General features: G+C 44.9%; 1 protein-coding gene and 1 long non-coding RNA gene across 2 annotated transcripts in view; one reads left to right on the top strand and one right to left on the bottom strand.

Moving 5' to 3' along the window:
• Nucleotides 1-1515: 1515 nt before the first annotated feature.
• Nucleotides 1516-6262, bottom strand: LOC306650388. Its single transcript, XR_013760907.1, has 3 exons — nt 6152-6262; nt 3258-3403; nt 1516-1960 (listed from the first exon to the last, which is right to left on the bottom strand). It is a non-coding gene; the product is annotated as an uncharacterized lncRNA (long non-coding RNA).
• LHFPL4 (LHFPL tetraspan subfamily member 4) overlaps nt 5496-19412 on the top strand; it is a 28031-nt gene continuing 14114 nt past the window's right edge. The window contains exons 1-2 of the mRNA XM_079122393.1: nt 5496-5637; nt 6547-7031. Coding sequence (XP_078978519.1) covers nt 6626-7031 — 406 coding nt within the window. The 5' untranslated portion in view covers nt 5496-5637; nt 6547-6625. The remainder of the gene's footprint in view (nt 5638-6546; nt 7032-19412) is intronic.

Below are 19412 nucleotides of genomic sequence, written 5' to 3' on the forward strand. Positions count from 1 at the left end.
CAAATTAATCTCTTTTATGCATTAAAGCTTTGGAGACTTCATATATCAGTAAAGATTAAATTCTACAGGCCAATATAAATCATTTAGAATTTTCCATTCTACCCACCTCCCCTGATCTCATCCTTGACTCCTGTTCCTTCTCCCCTTCCCATTTTTTGGTATTGCATATTGAATTCAAGAGCACTTTACCACTGAGCTACATCTCCATTCCTTTTATTTTTTAATTTTGATACAGGGTCTCACTAAGTTGCTGAGGGTGTCACCAATGGCTAGGGCTGACCTTGAACTTGCAATCCTGTCTCAGCTTCCCAAGTCACTGGAATTCTGGGATTACAGGCATGTGCCACTATGCCTGGCATCTCCAGCCATTTTTTAAATTTATTTTGAGATGGGGTATCCAGCAAGTCACACATCTTTCATTACTAGGACATTGGCTAGATGTGCCCTTGGGCTCCTGTTCTCATCCAGGTGCTCTGTCCAGCATCTCATCCTTGCCTTGTGATCTATAGCTCCCATCTTTTTTTAAAATTTATTTTTATTGTAAACAAATGGGATACATGTTGTTTCTCTGTTTGTACATGAAGTAGAGGCATACCATTTGTGTAATCATACATTTACATAGGGTAATGGTGTTTGATTGATTCTGTTATTTTTTCATTCCTCCCCACCCTCCCACCCCTCCCACCCCTCCCACCCCTCCCACCTCTCTTTTCCCTCTATACAGTCCTTCCTTCCTCCATTCTGTGTCATCATCTGCTTATCAGCGAGATCATTCGTCCTTTGGTTTTTTGAGATTGGCTTATCTCACTTAGCATGATAGTCTCCAATTTCATCCATTTGCCTGCAAATGCCATAATTTTATTATTCTTTATGGCTAAGTAATATTCCATTGTATATATATACCACAGTTTCTTTATCCATTCATCAACTGAAGGACATCTAGGTTGGTTCCACAATCTGGCTATGGTGAATTGAGCAGCGATGAACATTGATGATTTTAAGTCCTTTGGGTATAGGCCGAGGAGTGGGATAGCTGGGTCAAATGGTGGTTCCATTCCAAGTTTTCTGAGGAATCTCCACACTGCTTTCCAGAGTGGCTGCACTAATTTGCATCCCCACCAGCAATGTATGAGTGTACCTTTTTCCCCACATCCTCGCCAACACCTATTGTTGCTTGTGTTCTTGATAATCGCCATTCTAATTGGGGTGAGATGGAATCTTAGGGTAGTTTTGATTTGCATTTCTCTTATTACTAGAGATGTTGAACATTTTTTCATGTATCTGTTGATTGCTTGTACATCTTCTTCTGTGAAGTGTCTGTTCATTTCCTTAGCCCATTTGTTGATTGGATTATTTGTATTCTTGGTGTAGAGTTTTTTGAGTTCTTTATAGATTCTGGAAGTTAGTGCTCTATCTGAAGTATGAATGGCAAAGATTTCCTCCCACTCTGAGGCTCTTTCTTCGCATCGCTGATGGTTTCCTTTGTATAGCTCCCATCTTGATCCTATGATTCTTTCACTGTGGCCTAACCCTTCCCTGGGGTCAATAAGATACCATTCTTATAGAAAATTCTCACATTTCTTTCTGTAACTGCTCCAAGTTCATTCTTTAAAGTGAGGACACATCCTGTCCCAGCTACTCACAGCTCAGCAAGTACATCTCCAGGGCCATCACTTTTTCTCACCCTTTGGCTCAGTCACTTATAATTAAAATTTAATGATAATTTATATTTTTCAGTTTACAAAGCTCTTTTCTATCCATCATCTCTTTCAGTCCTCACAGCATCTGTGAGAAGGATGTGTGTTTTCATTTTTTGCATTTTCCAGAGGAAGAAAACAAGGCTCCAAAAGGCAGCAGCAGTGTCTTGGGCCACATGGTTAATACAGGCCAGAGGCAGATCTCCAGTTCTGGTCTTCTGGTTCTTATACATGAGGAGTAGTGCATCCGTTCAGACATTCTTCTATAATATAAATAATACAACACGCAAGTTCTCACTTTTGGAGGAATATAGGTAAGTGATTTAGGTCTATTTTGATTAGAAGAACAACATAAATCAACTCACAAAGCATGGTGGCATGTGCCCATAGTCCCAAGAATTCAGGAGACTTGAAACAGAAGGATTGGAAATTCAGGGCCAGCCTGAGCAATTTAACTAGACCTGGTCTCAAAATAAAAAATAAAAAGGACTGGGAATATACTGCAGTGGTTGAGTGCCCCTGGGTTCAATACTCAGTACAGAAAACAAAACAAGGGCTGGGATTGTGGCTCGATGGTAAAGTGCTTGCCTGGCATACATGAGGCACTGGGTTCGATCCTCAGCACCACATAAATAAATAAAATAAAGGTACTGTGTCCATCTACGACAAAAAAAAAAAAAAAAAAAATTAAAAAGGAAACAAAACAAAAATCTAACTTGAAGCAGTTTAAATAAAACTGAGTTTATTGGCTCATCTCAAAAGAACAATCCAGAAGTATGATTGGACAGATCTAAGTGTTCAAACCTGATTTCTTAGTTTCGTTTTTTTATTTATGTTATTTATTTGTTATTTTGGTACTGGGAATTGAACCTAGGGGTGATTGAACGCTGAGCTACATTCCCAGTCCTTTCTTTTTCTATTTTGGGACAGGTTCTGACTAAGTTGTCCAGGCTGACCTCAAACTTGTGATCCTCTTGCATCAACCGCCTTAGTCATTGGGATTACAGCTATGTACTACCACACCCAGCTTCTTAGCTTCCTTCTGTGTAGACCTTATTCTTACACAAGCTGTCTGCATGGGGTTTCAAAGGTGGTGCCCAATAGCTGCAGCTTACAACAAACCCACCACAAAGAGAGCACCTCTTTCCTGTGAACTTCAACAAATGACCTGGCTAGAACTCTCAACTATGTGGCCTGAGTTGAGGACCAAATCTAGAACCAATCATTGTATCCAGAACAATTTAGTATTCTCATTGCCCAGGCTTGATCATTTGCTCCCTCTGGAAAGAAGTATGGTGTGTTTATGTGTGTGTGGTGTGTACCATCAAAACCAGGGACTGACTAAGTGAATGAGGAGGAAAGAAAAATTCTTTTTTTTTTTTTTTTTTTTGGTGCTGGAAGTGGAATCCAGGGCTGAGCTACATCCCCTTTATTTTTTTATTTTTCGCTATTGGGGATTGAATCCAGGGGTGCTTCACCAATGAGGTATGCTCCCAGACCCCTCCCTCCTCTTTTTTAAAAAAATTTAAGACAAAGTCTTGCTAAATTGCTGAGACTGACCTCAAACTTGAAATCCTCCTGTCTCAGCCTCCCAAGTGACCAGGATTACAGGTCCATGTCCCTGCACCTGGCAGGAAAGGAGATTCTTCAAAGGAAAAGCACTGTTATCAGAAGTGTTATGGGTGGATCATCAGAGGGCCTTTGCTCTGCAGAGAGAAACTGGGGGACCATCTCAGCAAGAATTCACTGTAGATTTTCTTGTGTGTTTTTTTCCAGGACTACCTAGCTTGGCTCAGGAGGCTGGAAAAAGCAATAATTCATGGCATAGTAAGGACTAAAAGTAAAGAGTAACTTGGTATTTTGAGAGAGGCGTGCAAACCAGGAGCATACGTAATAGGAGACGTGGAGATGCTATTTGAGGATGACTACTTTCTGTCCCTCTTCTCAGCACCTTCCATCTCCCTCTTGAAGCTGTGAGCTCCACATGTCTATTTTACCCACTACTTTCTCCCCAGTGCATGGTGCCTGTGTCCAGAACATCAAAGGGAACTCACATATTTTTCGGATGGATGAATAAATTAATGAATTAGGTAGGTCAGTCTGACAGGCTACTTCTCCCCTCTGGATTAGTCAAATTTTCACTTGTAAGGTGGCATAAAGTTTAGAACAAGACTGTTTCTCCAGCTCTTCCTGCTCATGATTCTGGGATTGCAAGGCTCACAGGAATCAGCAAGATTGTCCTCTCCAACGAACCAACAGAAGGGAAACCAAATTTATTGAGAATCCTGCATTCAGACCTTATGTAAGATGAATTCAGATGAGTCTGAGATTATGGGATTTCATGGACTTAATTTTTTTGAAACTTGGAATTGAAATAAGTCTGCTTACTTCTTATTTTGCCAAATAAAGTCGTTAAATGAAAAATAAACTCCCATTAACTATCGCTACCATAGTTTTTTTCTTTCATTCTTTCATTTTTTTCTTTTTCTTTCTTCCTGCCTTCCTTTTCTGGTACTGGGGATTGACTCTAGGGACACTCTACCTCTGAGCTACATCCCCAGTCCTTTTTATTTTTTATGTTGAGACAGGGTCTGACTAAGTTGCTGAAGCTGGACTTGAACTTGTGATCCTAGTGCATCCTCCCAAGTCACTGGAATACAGGTATGTGGCAACAAGTCTGGCTATCACCACTGAATTTTTACACTAAAAAAGAAGTACATAATCAATTCCCCTCCCACTGAGAAAAAAGACATTTGTAATTTAACATGAATTTTCTTTTTTAGATAGATGTAAATTTCAACAGACAGACCAATCCCTCTGTGGGGTCCAGTGCTTGGGACTCACTAACGTGAATTAATTGACACACACACACACACACACACACACACACACACACACACACTCCTTGAAAAGGGTGTTTAATCTGTTCACTTTAAAGATGGGGAACAGAGGATCAGAGAGCATAAGTGAAAGGTCTCAGAGATAACAAGTGTTAGCTACTTATTATCTGGGTTGTGTGGGTTCCAACCCAGATCACCTTGACAGATCCTATGCCAAAGGTTGTATTCCAACAGGAAAAGAAATGATTCAAACTGGCTCCTCCTAGTGCCCCTGGGGTGTTCTCAGGCCGAAACCACAAGACTTAACTTTGCTACTTTGTTCTTTGACAGATCTTTGTGGTGAGTTCTTTTCATGCCAGGCACTGGGCTGAACGCTGGGGAGAGAGAGAGAGTAACTAATAATTTTTCAGTCCCTTTCTTTCCTGTCCCTTGGTCCATTTCCCCAGGCCCAGCTCCTTGCTCTGGCGGCCAAGGAATCCCCACCACAGGCGTGGGTTGCTAACAGTTTAGGGGGTTCCCTCTCCCAGGGGTGTTGGCAGTTTCCTAGGAGACTCGGGGAACCTTCAACGCCTCCAAGACCCAAAGGACTGGAGCGTACTGGTGTGACTTCAGGCACTGCAATAGATTGTAGGGAAAGTAATTTGGAAGCCAGGGATTCAGTTTAAACCCTATCAAAAAAATCCCGTTAGGCCCCTTCCGCATTCCCATGGGCTTTGTGGGGACACACAGACCTACAACTCAGACTGGAAGAAGAGAGTCCCTGAATCAAGGGCCCTGTTGCAGAAAGGGCTTGATGCTTTGGCCGAGAGACCCCAGGGACAGTGCCTGCGCCTCCCTCTGGCTGCCAGAACCAAGAGGGCCCCATCCCCCGTTCCGCCCTGCTTGGTTTCGCACGCCCGCGCGGGAGTGCGCATCTACCGCGCCGAGCCGGTGCACGAGAGCGCGCGCCTTGGCGCGGGAGCGCGCCCCGGGGAAAACCCGAGCAAGATGGAGGCCGCGCAGAGGCCGCCGCCTGGGCCCAGGCAGCCGCTGCTTGGAGCGACGAGCCCCGGTGCCTAGGCCGTGCCAGTCCCGGACCTGCTGCCCCGGACCGGGCCCAGGTTGGTCTCCCCGCATCCCTTCCCTGCGGCCGCAGCCTCTGCGCGCACCCGGCCTGGGCGCGGGGCAACCACCCCCCCAATCCTGGCCCTGCCCGGGCCCTGCTGCTTCCCAGCGTCCTGGGGACAGCCCCTGCCCACCGCCTGCCCTTCGCGTCCCAGTATGCCTGCTGGCCCGGGTCCCGGGTCCCTGTAGCCTGGAAAGCCCCTCTCTCCAGTCCCGGCCCGCCAATCCTAGGCTCCCCCAGCCAACATCCAGCCCTGGCTTCTGAGGAGCATCCTCTGCCCCCCGCCCCATGCCCAGATCCTGCGGTCTCAGCCCCGACACCACTCTAGCCTCATCCCAATTCTGCCACTTCCACCTCTTAGACCTCTTACCAGCCCCCATTTCCTGCCCCGGCGCCAGTATCAGCTTCCTGGTCCCCCACTACCAACCCCATACATCCTTTTCTTCCCGGTGATAAAAGCGCCTATCCTTTCCATAGCCCCTTTCTAGCACCCAACACCGACCTCTTACCTCTAATAGCAGCCCCCAGATTCCCTCCGAGCTCTCAATATACGGACCCCCAGTTCATCCTCTAATTTTGGCCTCCGGCCTCCAGTCCATCTCCCCACGGTTCACCTTACCCCCAATACCAGTCCCAAAACCCCCTCCCAACTCTCCCATGACCACTTTCTAGCCTCCCCCTTCTTCCAACTCCCATACTCTTGTCCCAGCCCCCCCAACTTTCACATGACCGCTTCCTAAGCCCCCAAATAGGAGATCCTTGCCAGTTTCCCTAGACGCCGCCCCAACACTCTCATGACCCCTTTCTAGCTTCCCCATACCAGCTCCCGAGCCCCCCAGCTCCGCCCCAGGCCCCGCCCTCGCGAGTTCCTTGACTCAGGGCCGCTTCTCGCGTGCGTCCCCAGCTCCCGCCGGCAACCCAGCGGTCTGTCCCGGGCCGGCGGCCCCCGCCTGCCGCCGCCGCCGGCCCCGCCCCCGGGCACCATGCTGCCCTCGCAGGAGGCCTCCAAGCTCTACCACGAGCACTACATGCGGAACTCGCGGGCCATCGGCGTGCTGTGGGCCATCTTCACCATCTGCTTCGCCATCATCAACGTGGTGGTCTTCATCCAGCCCTACTGGGTGGGCGACAGCGTGAGCACCCCCAAGCCTGGCTACTTCGGCCTCTTCCACTACTGTGTAGGCAGCGGGCTGGCGGGCCGTGAGCTCACCTGCCGGGGCTCCTTCACCGACTTCAGCACCATCCCGTCCGGCGCCTTCAAGGCGGCCGCCTTCTTCGTGCTGCTCTCCATGGTGCTGATCCTGGGCTGCATCACCTGCTTTGCGCTTTTCTTCTTCTGCAACACAGCCACGGTCTACAAGATCTGCGCCTGGATGCAGCTCTTGGCAGGTAGGGGAGGGGCGGGGTTGTAACCCCCCAGAGCAGGCGTCAAGGATGGGGTCTCCTTCTTGGAAGAGTCAGAGAGGGATTCTGCTCCTCTGTGCTGAGATACATCCTTGCCCACCTTCAGCAGCTACTGGGGAGGAGATTCAATGAGAGACACCTTAAGGAAAGGGGGAGAGCGTTAGAATCGGGTGTTTGGGTCCACATGAGTGGATATGTGCACACTGCATTTATTGATGGGTTAGCGTTACGTTAGGGCCTGAGTCTCTGTTAGCTGTCTTTGTGGAAATATTTTTCTGAATCAGGGCTTCCTCTAGGTGTATTCGATTTCCATTATGCTGAAAAAAGCATGAGACACAGAATCAAGAGATCCAGCTTCGACCTTAACTCGCTGACATTAACTTGAGTGTTTCATTTTGTTTCTCTGAGTCCTGGTTTCCTCATCTGTAAACAGTGGAGAGGATTACAGAGGACAAATCAGAGAGTATCTGGTAAACTTGAAAGTTCTGTATCAAGGGGAGGGGGATGCTGTCTGTGGTGTCTGTCCAGTCCTGGATACTGGATAATTCATAGCATCTAACAACAAGGGTCTCTAGAGAGAAGGTCTCCATTCTTTAAAACCCCCACACCCCCATGCAGGAAGTGTTCTGGTGGCATTACAGATGGAAATGAGTCCCTGGGACACTCTGACATGTTTGGCTAAGACAGTCATCTTGCCCTAAGTATTAGCAAAGGGACTTTTGGGAATGAGAAATGCTGAGACAGTTTTCCAGGATCCATTAGAGTCTCCTGTCCCCACCCACCTTTCGATTCAAGGCAGATTTTGAAGGTTCAGCAACTTGGGCATTTGCCTAATTGCAGACAGGGAAGAGAGTTGGGTGGGGGAAAGTGGCACGAGGGGGACTAGATGGGGGAGGAGGACTGGTGAAGGTTAGGATAAAGTTGGAGCCCTCCAGGGATGAGAAAGAGAAGAGAAAATGTGATAATCATGAATCAGAGTGAGTTTTTTACAATAAGTACCTCAAAACATTCAACAAGTGTTCAACCTTGCAAAAGAGACTACTTGCTGGAGATGCTCAAAGCATTTGTAGGAAGTTGGCTTTGTAGCATGGGGTGTATTCTCTTGAATATCTCCTTTGAGGGGGAATCTCCATCTTTTAAAGAAGGAATGTGATTTTTTGGAAATGACTGGAAGTCACTCAGGGTCAGGTGTTCGGAATATGATGGGGGATCAAACTAAGCATTGTCACTTGGGATGAAAGCCAAGATATGAGGACAAGGTCATAGAGCTGGTTTCCTTACTCTAGAGGACTTAACATGTTGGGAGGAATTACTGCCCCTTTGGAAGAACTGTCCAATCTCCTGAGAGGACTGATTTGAAGAAGACAGTATATTTGAAGAAGATAGTATATAGTATAAATTCAGATGTAGAATTTTTTTTTTTTTTTGTAGTACTGGGGATTGAATGAGGGCCTCTCTCATGTGAGGCAAGTACTGTACCACTGAACTACATCCCCAGCTCTTTTTATTTTATTTTGAGGTAGGGTCTCTCTCACTAAGATGCTGAGGCTGGCCTCAAACTTCTGATCCTCCTGCTTTGGCTCCTGGGTCACTGGGATTATAGACATGGGCAATTGCGCCCAGCCCAGGTGTGGACAGTCTAATGACTTGCTTCAAATCCATCTTACCACACTCAACTTCAATGTGGGGTTTTTCCCCTGATACTGGGGATTGGACCCAGGGGCACTCTATCATTGAGTCACAAGCCCAGTCCTTTATATTTTTTTACTTTTTTATTTTGAGACAGAGTCTTGCTAAATTGACAGGCTGGCCTTGAACTTGTGATCCTCTTGCCTCAGTCTCTCAGGTAGTTGGAATTACAAGTGTGCACCACCATGCTTGGCTCTTTTCAAATCTTTGAAGAGAGGAAAATTGTAGGATATATGGGTATCTCTCTGTATTTCTTACTGGTACTCATGCAGATGATATTTTGTGTTTCCATTCTATAAGTCTTCCAAAGGCAAGCTGGAAGACTATATATTCAGCTGGAACCCCCCGTTCATCAGCCTAAATGTGGAATCTGCAGATGAGTTGCTGACTGACCTTCAAATTCTCTGTAATCCATGTGGGTTTAATCTTGGGGATTTGATGAACTGTTCAACAACCCCCACATAATCATTGAATTTCAGGGATCTTAACAATCCCTTTATTCTACTTTCCCCTCCCTGAGAGAGAGGAGACTGAGTGTAGAGAAATGAAGGTCTTACAAGGCCAGCAAGGGAGTATATGGGATCTAAGGCCTTGGGATTCTTAACTCCTGACCCAGGGCACTTTCCCTTGTGTTACTGTTTCATTCCTGAGGGTTGAGAAGCTGAGTTGAACAGTTTATTCCATTTTGCTCAGAGACCTCTGAATTCTCTTGGTAAGCGACTCATTCATTTTGTTTAATCAGGTGACACCAGCACAGAGGCCAGAGCACTGTACTATGAGTCATGAGAATGGAGCTCTTGCCTGTGTCTCCCCAGTGTTAAATTTTTTTAGTTTAACTCTCAGTTTTCTCATCTGTACAAGGGGGACATGGGGACAGTTAGATTAGTTGATTTAAAGTATCTTTTTCAGCTCCTATACAACTCTTCCACCAAGATCATTCCATTTGGATCTACATCCCCAGCCCTTTTTATTTTATTTGGAGACAGGGTCTCACTAGGTTGCTGAGGCTGGCCTCAAACTTGCGATCCTCCTGTTTAAGGAGGGGAATCCTGCTGAAGTGAGAAAGTGAAAGATCTGTCATCTCCAGAGGATCTGCAGAGAAGCACGGGGCTTTATTTATGTCATATGAGAATTAGAATGCCAGGGGCTGGGGTTGTGGCTCAGTGGCAGAGCACTTGCCCAACATGTGAGGCACTGGGTTTGATGCTCAGTACCATATATAAGTAAATAAAAAAATAAAAGATCCATCAATAACTAAAAAAAAATTAATAAAAATAATTAGAATGCCTGTTATGTGATTCTTACTCCTGTGAACTTTTTTTTTTTTTTTTTTTTTTAATTTTAGTACTGGGGATTGAACCCAGGGTTGTTCTACCACTGAGCTACATCCCCAGCCCTTTTACTTTTTTTAAATTTTGAGACAGTGTCTTGTTAAATTGCACAGGCTGGCCTCCTGCCTCAGCCTGCTGAATTACTGGGATTATAGGCATGTGCCACCATGTCCAGCTTCCTGTGAACTTGTATTTTGTGTTTTAGAATCTTCTAATGCAGAGCATTGGCCTCTGGGAAAATACAAAGAGATATTTCTTTGTTTATCCATCACCTGTTCTGTGATCATCCTGGTGCCAGAGGCTGCAATACTGAAATACATAAGGCACTATCCCTGATCCCTAGGATCTTAAGTCTATGAAATGCAATCTCTACTCTCAGAAAGTTTATGGTCTAGTTGGTTCCTTACATTGGTCAGTAATCTTGCAATGACAACTGACAAACTCAACTCAAGCTGTCTAAATAAATTAAAATAAAATGAAGAGGGTAGAGTTTATTGGCATACATATTTTGGGAGTCAAAAGTATCTGGCTTGCTGAGTGTGATGGTGCATACCTGTAATTCTAGCTACTCTCAGGGGGCTGAGGCAAGAGGATCACAAGTTCAAGGCCAGCCTGAACAACTTAGTGAGAACTTGTCTCAAAATAAAAAGGGCTAGAGATGTAGCTCAGTGATAAAGTACTTGCCTAGCATGCATAAGGAAGCCCTGGGTTCAATCCCCAATACCTCACACACACACACACATACATCCACAATATCTGGCCTTCCAGGAATGGTGGCATACTCCTGTAATCCCAATGACTCAGGAGCTGAGGCAGGAGGATTGCAAGTTCAAGGCCAGCCTTGGCAATTTAGTGAGATCATGTATTTAAATAAAAATTTAAAAAGGACTTGGGAGGTACTCAGTGATAAAGTGCCCCAGTACTAACCAACAAACAAATAAAAACAAAACAAAAAATCCCACCAAAACCCAAATTGAAGCAAAAAAGTCAAAATAGGAGCTTCAGGCATGAATGGATCCAGATGCTCAAATAATGCCATAAAGAATCTGTCTCATTTCATTTCTTGTTTCTCTATTTTGGCTCACTTTAAGTCCATTTTCCTCTCAAAGGTGGCAAATACTGACAACTCTGGATTTACATTGCTTCAGCTTAGCCATGCCCGTGGAAAAAGAATGATTATAGCAAAAGTTCCAGGGCAATTCTTCTTGGCCCAGCTTTTGCCAAATATCCACCTTTTTGTCATGATGACTTTTTCTAAGGTCTGAGCATTTGTCTGTCCCTGGAAAAATAAGAGGACTGCTGGTGGAGAAAGTCAGTTCCCACAAAGGTAAATCAAGTGTGACAGCTGTAAGAGGCAACCATAGGTAAGAACACTACAGACAGAAGCTCCTTCTCTGGGCAGTCTGAGCCCTAACACATGCCAGACTGTGCTGTGGGAACCCAGAGCAACAGAGGGAGCTACAAGTTAGTCAGGAAGTGAGACAGGAGCTGGAGAGGGCGTTGACAGGCATAAGGTAATGGACAGCATTCAGAATAGACAAGAAGATCATGGTGGAGATGCAGAGCTAAGGAAGCCATGTTTGTCTTGAGTGTGGCATCCACATAGGGGAGCAGCAAGAGATGCCAGGAAGTAATCATGAGGGTCACTGTGTGCTGGGTTAGGGAATTTGCACTTTAATTATCAGGCAGTTGGGTGCTACTGTGGCTGCTACTCTAGCTCAAGAAAAATGGTGCATGAATCCTTTACTCTGCATCAGATGATGTGTTATACATTTCATGTGGATATGATTTCACCCTCATAACAATCCGATGGAGCAGGTAGCATTATTCATATTTTATAGATGAGAAAACTGAGCCTCAAAAAAGAAAAAGTCGGGCTGGGGATATAGCTCAGTTGGTAGAGTGCCTGCCTTGCAAGCACAAGGCCCTGGGTTCAATCCCCAGCACCGCAAAAAAAAAAAAAAAAAAAAAAGTCACTTGTCCAAGGTCACACAGGTGGTAAAGCAGTGGACCCAGGATTGTGACTCAGTCTAAATCTGTCGCCTGTGAAGCACAAGCTTTTGGTTAACAGCGAAAGAGTGGTACAGATAGAGGCAGGAAGTTTCTGCTGGAATGCTTGTTATGGAATGCCGACTCAGTTTCTCAGGGATTCTCAGGATATCTCTGCCATTCATTTACCTGGTTGTTTCCATTTACTGAGAACATACAAGGATCCAGCTCTGTGTCTGACATTCCCACATTCAGTGTGGTGATTTGCATCTGTTAAAATGACTTGCTCTGAGCTGGACGTGGTGGTGCGTGTCTGTAATCCCAGCAGTTTGAGAGGCTGAGTAAGTAGGATTATAAATTTGAGGTCAGCCTCACCAACTTAGTGAGATCTTGTCCTTTAAACAAAACAAAACAAACAAAAAAATGACTTGCTGCAAGGTCACACATCAAGTAGAAGGTGGAGCTGGAACTCAATGCAAGTCTAAATGGATCTAGACCCTGTTCTTGCCACTGGAAACCTGGGAATACAGAGATTACATATTAGAGCTGTAAGCTTTCTGTACTAAATGTTGCAGATGGGCTGGGTGAGGTTGGCAAAGATGAGGTTCCCAGATGGGGTAGAGACTCCAGCTGAAGTATGGTCAGGGCTAGAGAGGGCAGTCAGGTAGTTGTTTAAAAACAGAGGACATAGAAGCTGCACCCTGCCACTTCCCAGCTGTGTGGCTTTGGATCAGTCAGTTTGCCTCTCTGAATCTCAGTTTCTAGGTGTGTAAAATAGAGATTGTTACTATATCTTCAAAGGGTGATGGAAAGAAATAGCTGAAATGATGGGTGTAAAATGCTAAGTATAATTTCTGCTCTATAATAAGCACTCAATAAATGGCCGCTGTTATTCTTATGAAGAGCAGTCTGGGAGGAGTCCCTGATGCTCTGAGTTTGCCCTTGCTGGGATGATCAAAGGGCTTGAGAAGTTGCAAACTAAACTGTTAGTCCTACCAATCAGCTTGCTCAACTCTCATTTTACAGATGAAAGACCTGAGTCCCATAGAGAAGAGACAAGTTCATGGTCATGGAGTGAGACTTGAAACTAGGCCCCTTCCCTGTCCATCAAAGGGTGATGATTCTGACCGTGTTTTGCTTGATATTGAGTGCTTACGATAGGCCAGATGCTGCCCTGATGTTGGGATCACAGCAGAGACCAGAATGTGTGAGGTGAGGGCTTGGAGATGTGGCTCTTACGGGATGCTGAGGATCAAACCCAGTGCCTCACACGTGCAAAGCACGTGCTCTACCACTGAGCTCCAGCCCAAGCTCCAGCTCCATACTCCGTTCCTTTCTTTCTCACATCAACCATTTACCAAAGGCCTCTCAGGTGTGCTAGTTCTGGGAATCCTGCGTAAGAGTCATCCTCCCAGGAGCCTCATAGTCTAATGGGAGAGATAAGAAAGAAAAGAGATCATTGCTGTGTGGTGCAACACAAAGAATGATTGAATCTTACACAGGGTAATCTGGGGACACGAAGGGGACTTCTAACACAGTTAAGGACAGCCAGGGAAATCTTCCAAAAAGGGCAACATTTAAGACGAACACCCCCCTGTTTTTTTTTTTTTCCCTCCCCTGTGCTGCGGCTGGAAGCCAGGGCTTCAGGCATGCCAGGCAAGCACTGAGCTATACCCCCAACCCCAATTTGAGCTGTATCTTAAAGGATGAGTGGAAAGAGAAAGGCAAACCTTTCTCAGTATGATCAAAGACTTGGAGGTGGTGGCAGCCCATGAGTTTTGGGAGCTACATGCAATTAGGGAAAGGAAAGGTAGAAATTGGGACCAGGGAGGTGGGCAGGAGCTGGATCATAGTGAGCTTGTAAGTCATGGAAAGACTTACTTCGGGTACAGGCAGCAGATAGTTGAAGTATTTTTTTTAATTGTTAATTTTTTTTAATTTTTTTTTTTTAGTTGTAGATGGACACAATACCTATATTTTATTTATTTTTATGTGGTGCTGAGGATTGAACCCCGTTCCTCATGCCTGCTAGTCAAGTACTCTTCCACTGAGACACAACCCAAGCCCTAATTGTTAATATTTTCCAGACTCTTACGATTTGCTAAAGTTAACACAACACTTGATAAACAAACTGAAAAGTAAAAAGGATATACAGTTCTACATGACTCCTTCCTCATCTCCCATTGTTTCTTCTAGAGACAAATTTATCTGTTTCCAGGAAGCTCCGTAAACATACAAGCTAATGCAAACTCTTGTTTTATATATGCCCGTATGTCAGCATTACATATGCTAACGTTGTATATGAGTTATCTATTGCTGCATAACAAGTCACCCTGAAACTTAATGGCTGAAAGCAATAGGAATTTATTCTCTTTGTTTCTATGGTCACAGGAGTTTGGAGGAGCTCAGGTGGGGGCGGGTAGATCTGACTCAGGGTCTCATAAAATTGCAAGCAAGACCCGAGCTGGGGCGGTCGGTAGTCATCTGAAGGGTGACGAGCCTGTTCCTGTGCGTGTTGGCAGGAGACATCAGAGTGAGATAGAGGAAGAAGCCACACCACCTGCCCCTTCACCCCATTTTTAGTGACAATTTAGATATTGAGATTGAATGCTTATGTCATACCATTTATACATACAAAGCAAAGAAGTCAGTGGTTTTTAGTATATTCAGAGTTGTACAACATCACCACAATCAATATCAGGATATTTTCATAATCTCAGGAAGACACCCTCTAATTCCTGACTTTTTATTCTGCCCAGCCTCAACAACCACACTAATTTACTTTCTCTGTAGACTGCCTGTTCTGAACATTTCATGTTCTCCCCCCACCCCCCCGTTACTGGGGATTGAGCCCAGGGATGATTTACCACTGAGCCACATCCTCAGTCCTTTTTATTTTTATTCACTAAGTTGCTTAGGGCCTCACTAAACTGCTGAGGCTGGCCTCGAACTTGAAATTCTCCTGTCTCAGCCTCCCAAGTTGCTGGAATTACAGGGTGAGTGCCCCCGGGCCTAACAGGGCATTTCGTGTTATGTGGTCTTTCATGCTGGCTTCTTTCAAGGCTCATTCATGCAGTAGCATGTATGAGCACTTCATTCCTCTTTGTGCCAAATAATATTCCATTGTGCGGATATATCACATTTTGCTTATCTGTTCATCCATGGATAGGCATTGGGCTTGCTTCCACCTTTTGACTATTGTAAAAGATGCCGTGCACGTTTGTGTACAAGGTTTTGTGTAGACACATGCTTTCATTTCCGTTGGGTACATACCTTTAAGTAGAATTGCTGAGTCAATGGCAACTGCATATGTGACATTTTGAGGGACATCTAGATTTGCTCTTCAAAGTAGTGGCACCATTTGACAGTCCCAACAGTCGTATATGAAGTTTCCTTTCTCTGGATACTTTCATCCTACTGAGTATGAAGTGATGTCTCCCTGTGGTTTTGAAATGCATTCCCTTAATCATTGGTTGCCTAAACACCATTTATTGAAATGTTTTCCTGTACTTATTGGCCCTTTGTCTATCTATCTTCTTGGCAGAAATGTCTGTTCATATCCTTTGTTCATTTTTATAGGTTATTTGTCTTATTATTGAATTATATGTTTTAAAAATATATATTCTGGATAGAAACATCTCTTTTTTTATTTTTAGATTTTGAAACAGGGTCTCACTAAGTTGCCTAGGCTGGCAGAGAAGCTGTGATTCTCCTGCCTCAGCCTCACCAATTGCTGAGATTATAGGCCTGTGCCACCACACCCAGCATATTGATCATGTCCTTTGAAGCATAACAGTTTTAAATTCATGCAAAGTCCAGTTTGTCTATTTTTTTCTTTAGTCTTTGGTGTCCTAAGAATTCACTGCCACATCGAGTGTAACAGATTTACTTCTTTGTATTCTTCTAAGAGTTTTGTGGTTTGGATTCTTACATTTAGGTCTTTGACTCATTTTGAGTTGTGTGTGCATGTGTATTTGTGTGTATTTGCATGTGTGTATGTGTGCATGCCTGTGTGCATTGGGGATTGAACCCAGGGCTTTGTGCATGCTGAGCACACATTCTACTACTGAACCATACCCCCAGCCCCTTGAGTTAATTTTTTTGCATGGTAAGAGATATGAGTCCATCTTCATCCTTCTGCACCTGGTTATCTAGTCATCCAAGCATCATCTATTGAAAAGATTTCTCTTTTTATTTTTGTACTAGTGATTGAACCAAGGTGGTTAAGGTGTGCTTAACCACTGAGCCACATCACAAGCCCTTTTTATATTTTAATTAGAGACAGGGTCTTGCTAAGCTGCTTAGGGCCTCCCTAAATTGTTGAGACTGACCTTGAGTCTGTGATCCTCCTGCTTCAGCCTCCTGAGCTGCTGGAATTACAGGCCTGTTTTGTGGTGTCCAGCTGATTATTCCTTCTTCATTGAATGATCTTGTTACTGTTGTAAAAAATTGACTGCTGGGCTGGGGAGATAGCTTAGTCGGTAGAGTGCTTGCCTCGCAAGCACAAGGCCCTGAGTTCTAATCCCCAGCACCGCAAAAAAAAAAAAAAAAAAAAAAAAAAAAAAAATTGACTGCTGGGCACTGTGGCTTATACTGGTTAATTCATCTACTCAGGGGTTGAGGAAGAAGGATCATGAGTTGGAGGCAGCCTGGGCCTCCTTAGTGAGATCCTGACTCAATATCAAAAATAAAAAGGACTGGGGATGTAGCACCCCTGGGTTCAATTCCCAGTACCTCACCCCTGCCTCAAAAAAAGGTCCCAGTTCCCAACACCTTCATTATTAGGGAACAGGTTTCCTACCCATGAACTTTTCAGGGACACATTTAAATCACAGCAAATAAGTAATCACCTCATGCAACTCTTTAAAGATTAATTATGAATATATATACATACCCTGGCACAATGGGCACATTCAGTAAATGTTTACAATTATTATTAGTTGTTGTATGATCCAAATCAAATCAGTGCTAGAACAAGGAAGGAGCGGCTGAAAAGGGGGACCGGTTAGGGGGTGAGCCTGCAAAAGTAATTAGGTCCTGCTATGGAGAGCCTTGGGAGCTGTGCCTTGGCATCTAGGGTTATCCTTAGGCAGTGCAGTCATTTTTGGATGTGGAACTGAGCAGGGCCAGCTGTGGGTTTGGAAAGATGGCTCCAGCAGCCTCAGTGAAGAATGCACTGGATGGAGGCTTGCTTGACTGGTGGCAGGAAATCCAGGAAGAAGCCCGTGGCAGTGGTCCAGGTGAGCCATGCTCGGGTTGGGGGCCGGCAAGCAGGAGAAAGATGGGAGACCTGTTTAGGAGACTGATGGGTGTGTCCAGGGTGAGGGCGAGGCAGGTGCTGTGCGTGACACCGGATTTCCTGCATGGATGATTGGGTCTCTGAAGGGACATTCACAAAGGCCTCAGGAGGAGGACCATGACTGGGAAATGTTGAATTTGAGGTCTGTGTGGGCTATGCAAGAGGAAAGGCCCAACAAGCAATTGGATGTTTGGGGTGTGGAGTTGAGCAGACAGTTCTGGGTGGGAGATGGACACCATCGTAGTGAGGATTCACCTGAGTGAGGATGGAATCGCCTGGGGAGAGTGTGTGGAAGGAGAAGAGAAAAGAGCATAAGAAATCAACCCTTGTGGGGCAGGAAGAGGAGGAGCCAGAAAAGGAGAGGAGTCAGAGCAGTAGGAGGCAAACGAGCAACTGCGAAGGATGGCTTTAAGGGAGACTACCTGTTCTGAGCAGAAAAGGGTGGGCTGGGAAGGAATGGAATCACTTGGAATGTGGGGGAAGGCAGCAGAGACTTGGTGCTGGGGATGGAACCTGGGGCCTCAAGCATGCTGGGTAAATACTCTACCACTGAGCTACACCCCCAGCCCTAGAATTTCATACCCTGTGAAATGATGCTTCAAAAGTGAAGGAGAGGCCAGACACAGTGGAGCACGCTTGTAATCCCCGTGACTGGGGAAGCTCAGGTAGGAGGATTGTAAATTCAAGGCCAATCTCAGCAACTTAGTGAGACGCCATTTGAAAATGAAAAATAAAAAATAAGAAAGGACTGAGAAGTAGCTCAGTGGTGGAATGCTTGCTTGCCCATCAGGTATGAAGCCCTGGGTTCCATCCCTAGTACTACAAAAAACAAAAAGGAAAAAGCTGATCACTGCAGCAGGTGCTCATAATCCCGGCAACTCAGGAGGCAGAGGCAGGAGGTTGGCAAGTTTGAGGCCAGCCTGGGCAACTTAGCCAGATCTATCTCAAAATGAAATTTAAAAAGGGAATGGAAGCTGGGCAATAATCCCAGTGACTCCAGAGGCTGAGACAGGAGGATCAGAAGCTCAAAGCCAGCCTCAGCAATGGAGAGGTGCTAAGCAACTCAGTGAGATCCTGCCTGTAAATAATATACAAACAAACAGGGCTGGGGATGTGACTCAGTGGTAGAACACTTGCCCGGCATGCGTGAGGCACTGGGTTAGATTCTCAGCATCACATAAATAAATAAAATAAAGGTATTGTGTAAAATAAAGGTATCTACAACTAAAAAAAAAAAAAAAAAAAAAATTAAAAAAAGAAAAAGGAAATGGGAATGTAGCTGAGTGGTAGAGTGGTTGCCTAGTATGTCTGAGGCCCAGAATATTCAATTCCCATTACCCCAAGAAAAAAAGTTAAGATAAAAATTTATGTTGCCAGGCACAGTGGTGCACACCTGTAATCCCAGCAGCTCAGGAGGCAGAGGCAGGAGGAGCTCGAGTTCAAAGCCAGTCTCAGCAAAAGCAAGGTGCTAAGCAACTCAGTGAGACCCTGTCTCTAAATAAAATACATAAATAAAATAGGGCTAGGGATGTGGCTCAGTGGTTGAGTGCCCCTGAGTTCAATCCCTGGTACCCTACTCCCCCGAAAAGTTACACACACACACACACACACACACACACACACACACACACACACACTAACAAATAGTTTGTTTAAAATTATAGCAACAATGTATTCAAGAATACATATGAAGTGAATGATAGCAGTGAAAGGGGCACAGATGGAGGAGTTGGGGTTATTTTGTTATTAAAAGGTATTCACACTGCCACAAAATGATATAGTGTTTTTTGAAAGTGGATTTAGAACTGGGTGCAGCTGTGCAGTCCTGTAATTTCAGTGACTCGGAAGGCTGAGGCAAGAAGAGCACAAGTCCAAGGTCAGCCTTAGCAACTTAGTGAGGCCCTAAGTAATTTAGTGAGACCCTGTCCCAAAATCAAAAGTATAAAGATCAGGGGATGTAGCTCAGTGGTAAAGCACCCAGGGGTTCAATTCCCAGTACCATGTATATACATACATATATATATATATATATATATATATATATATATATATATATGT

This window comes from Sciurus vulgaris, assembly GCF_902686455.1.
Source record: "Sciurus vulgaris genome assembly, chromosome: 19".
Lineage (NCBI taxonomy): Eukaryota > Metazoa > Chordata > Mammalia > Rodentia > Sciuridae > Sciurus > Sciurus vulgaris.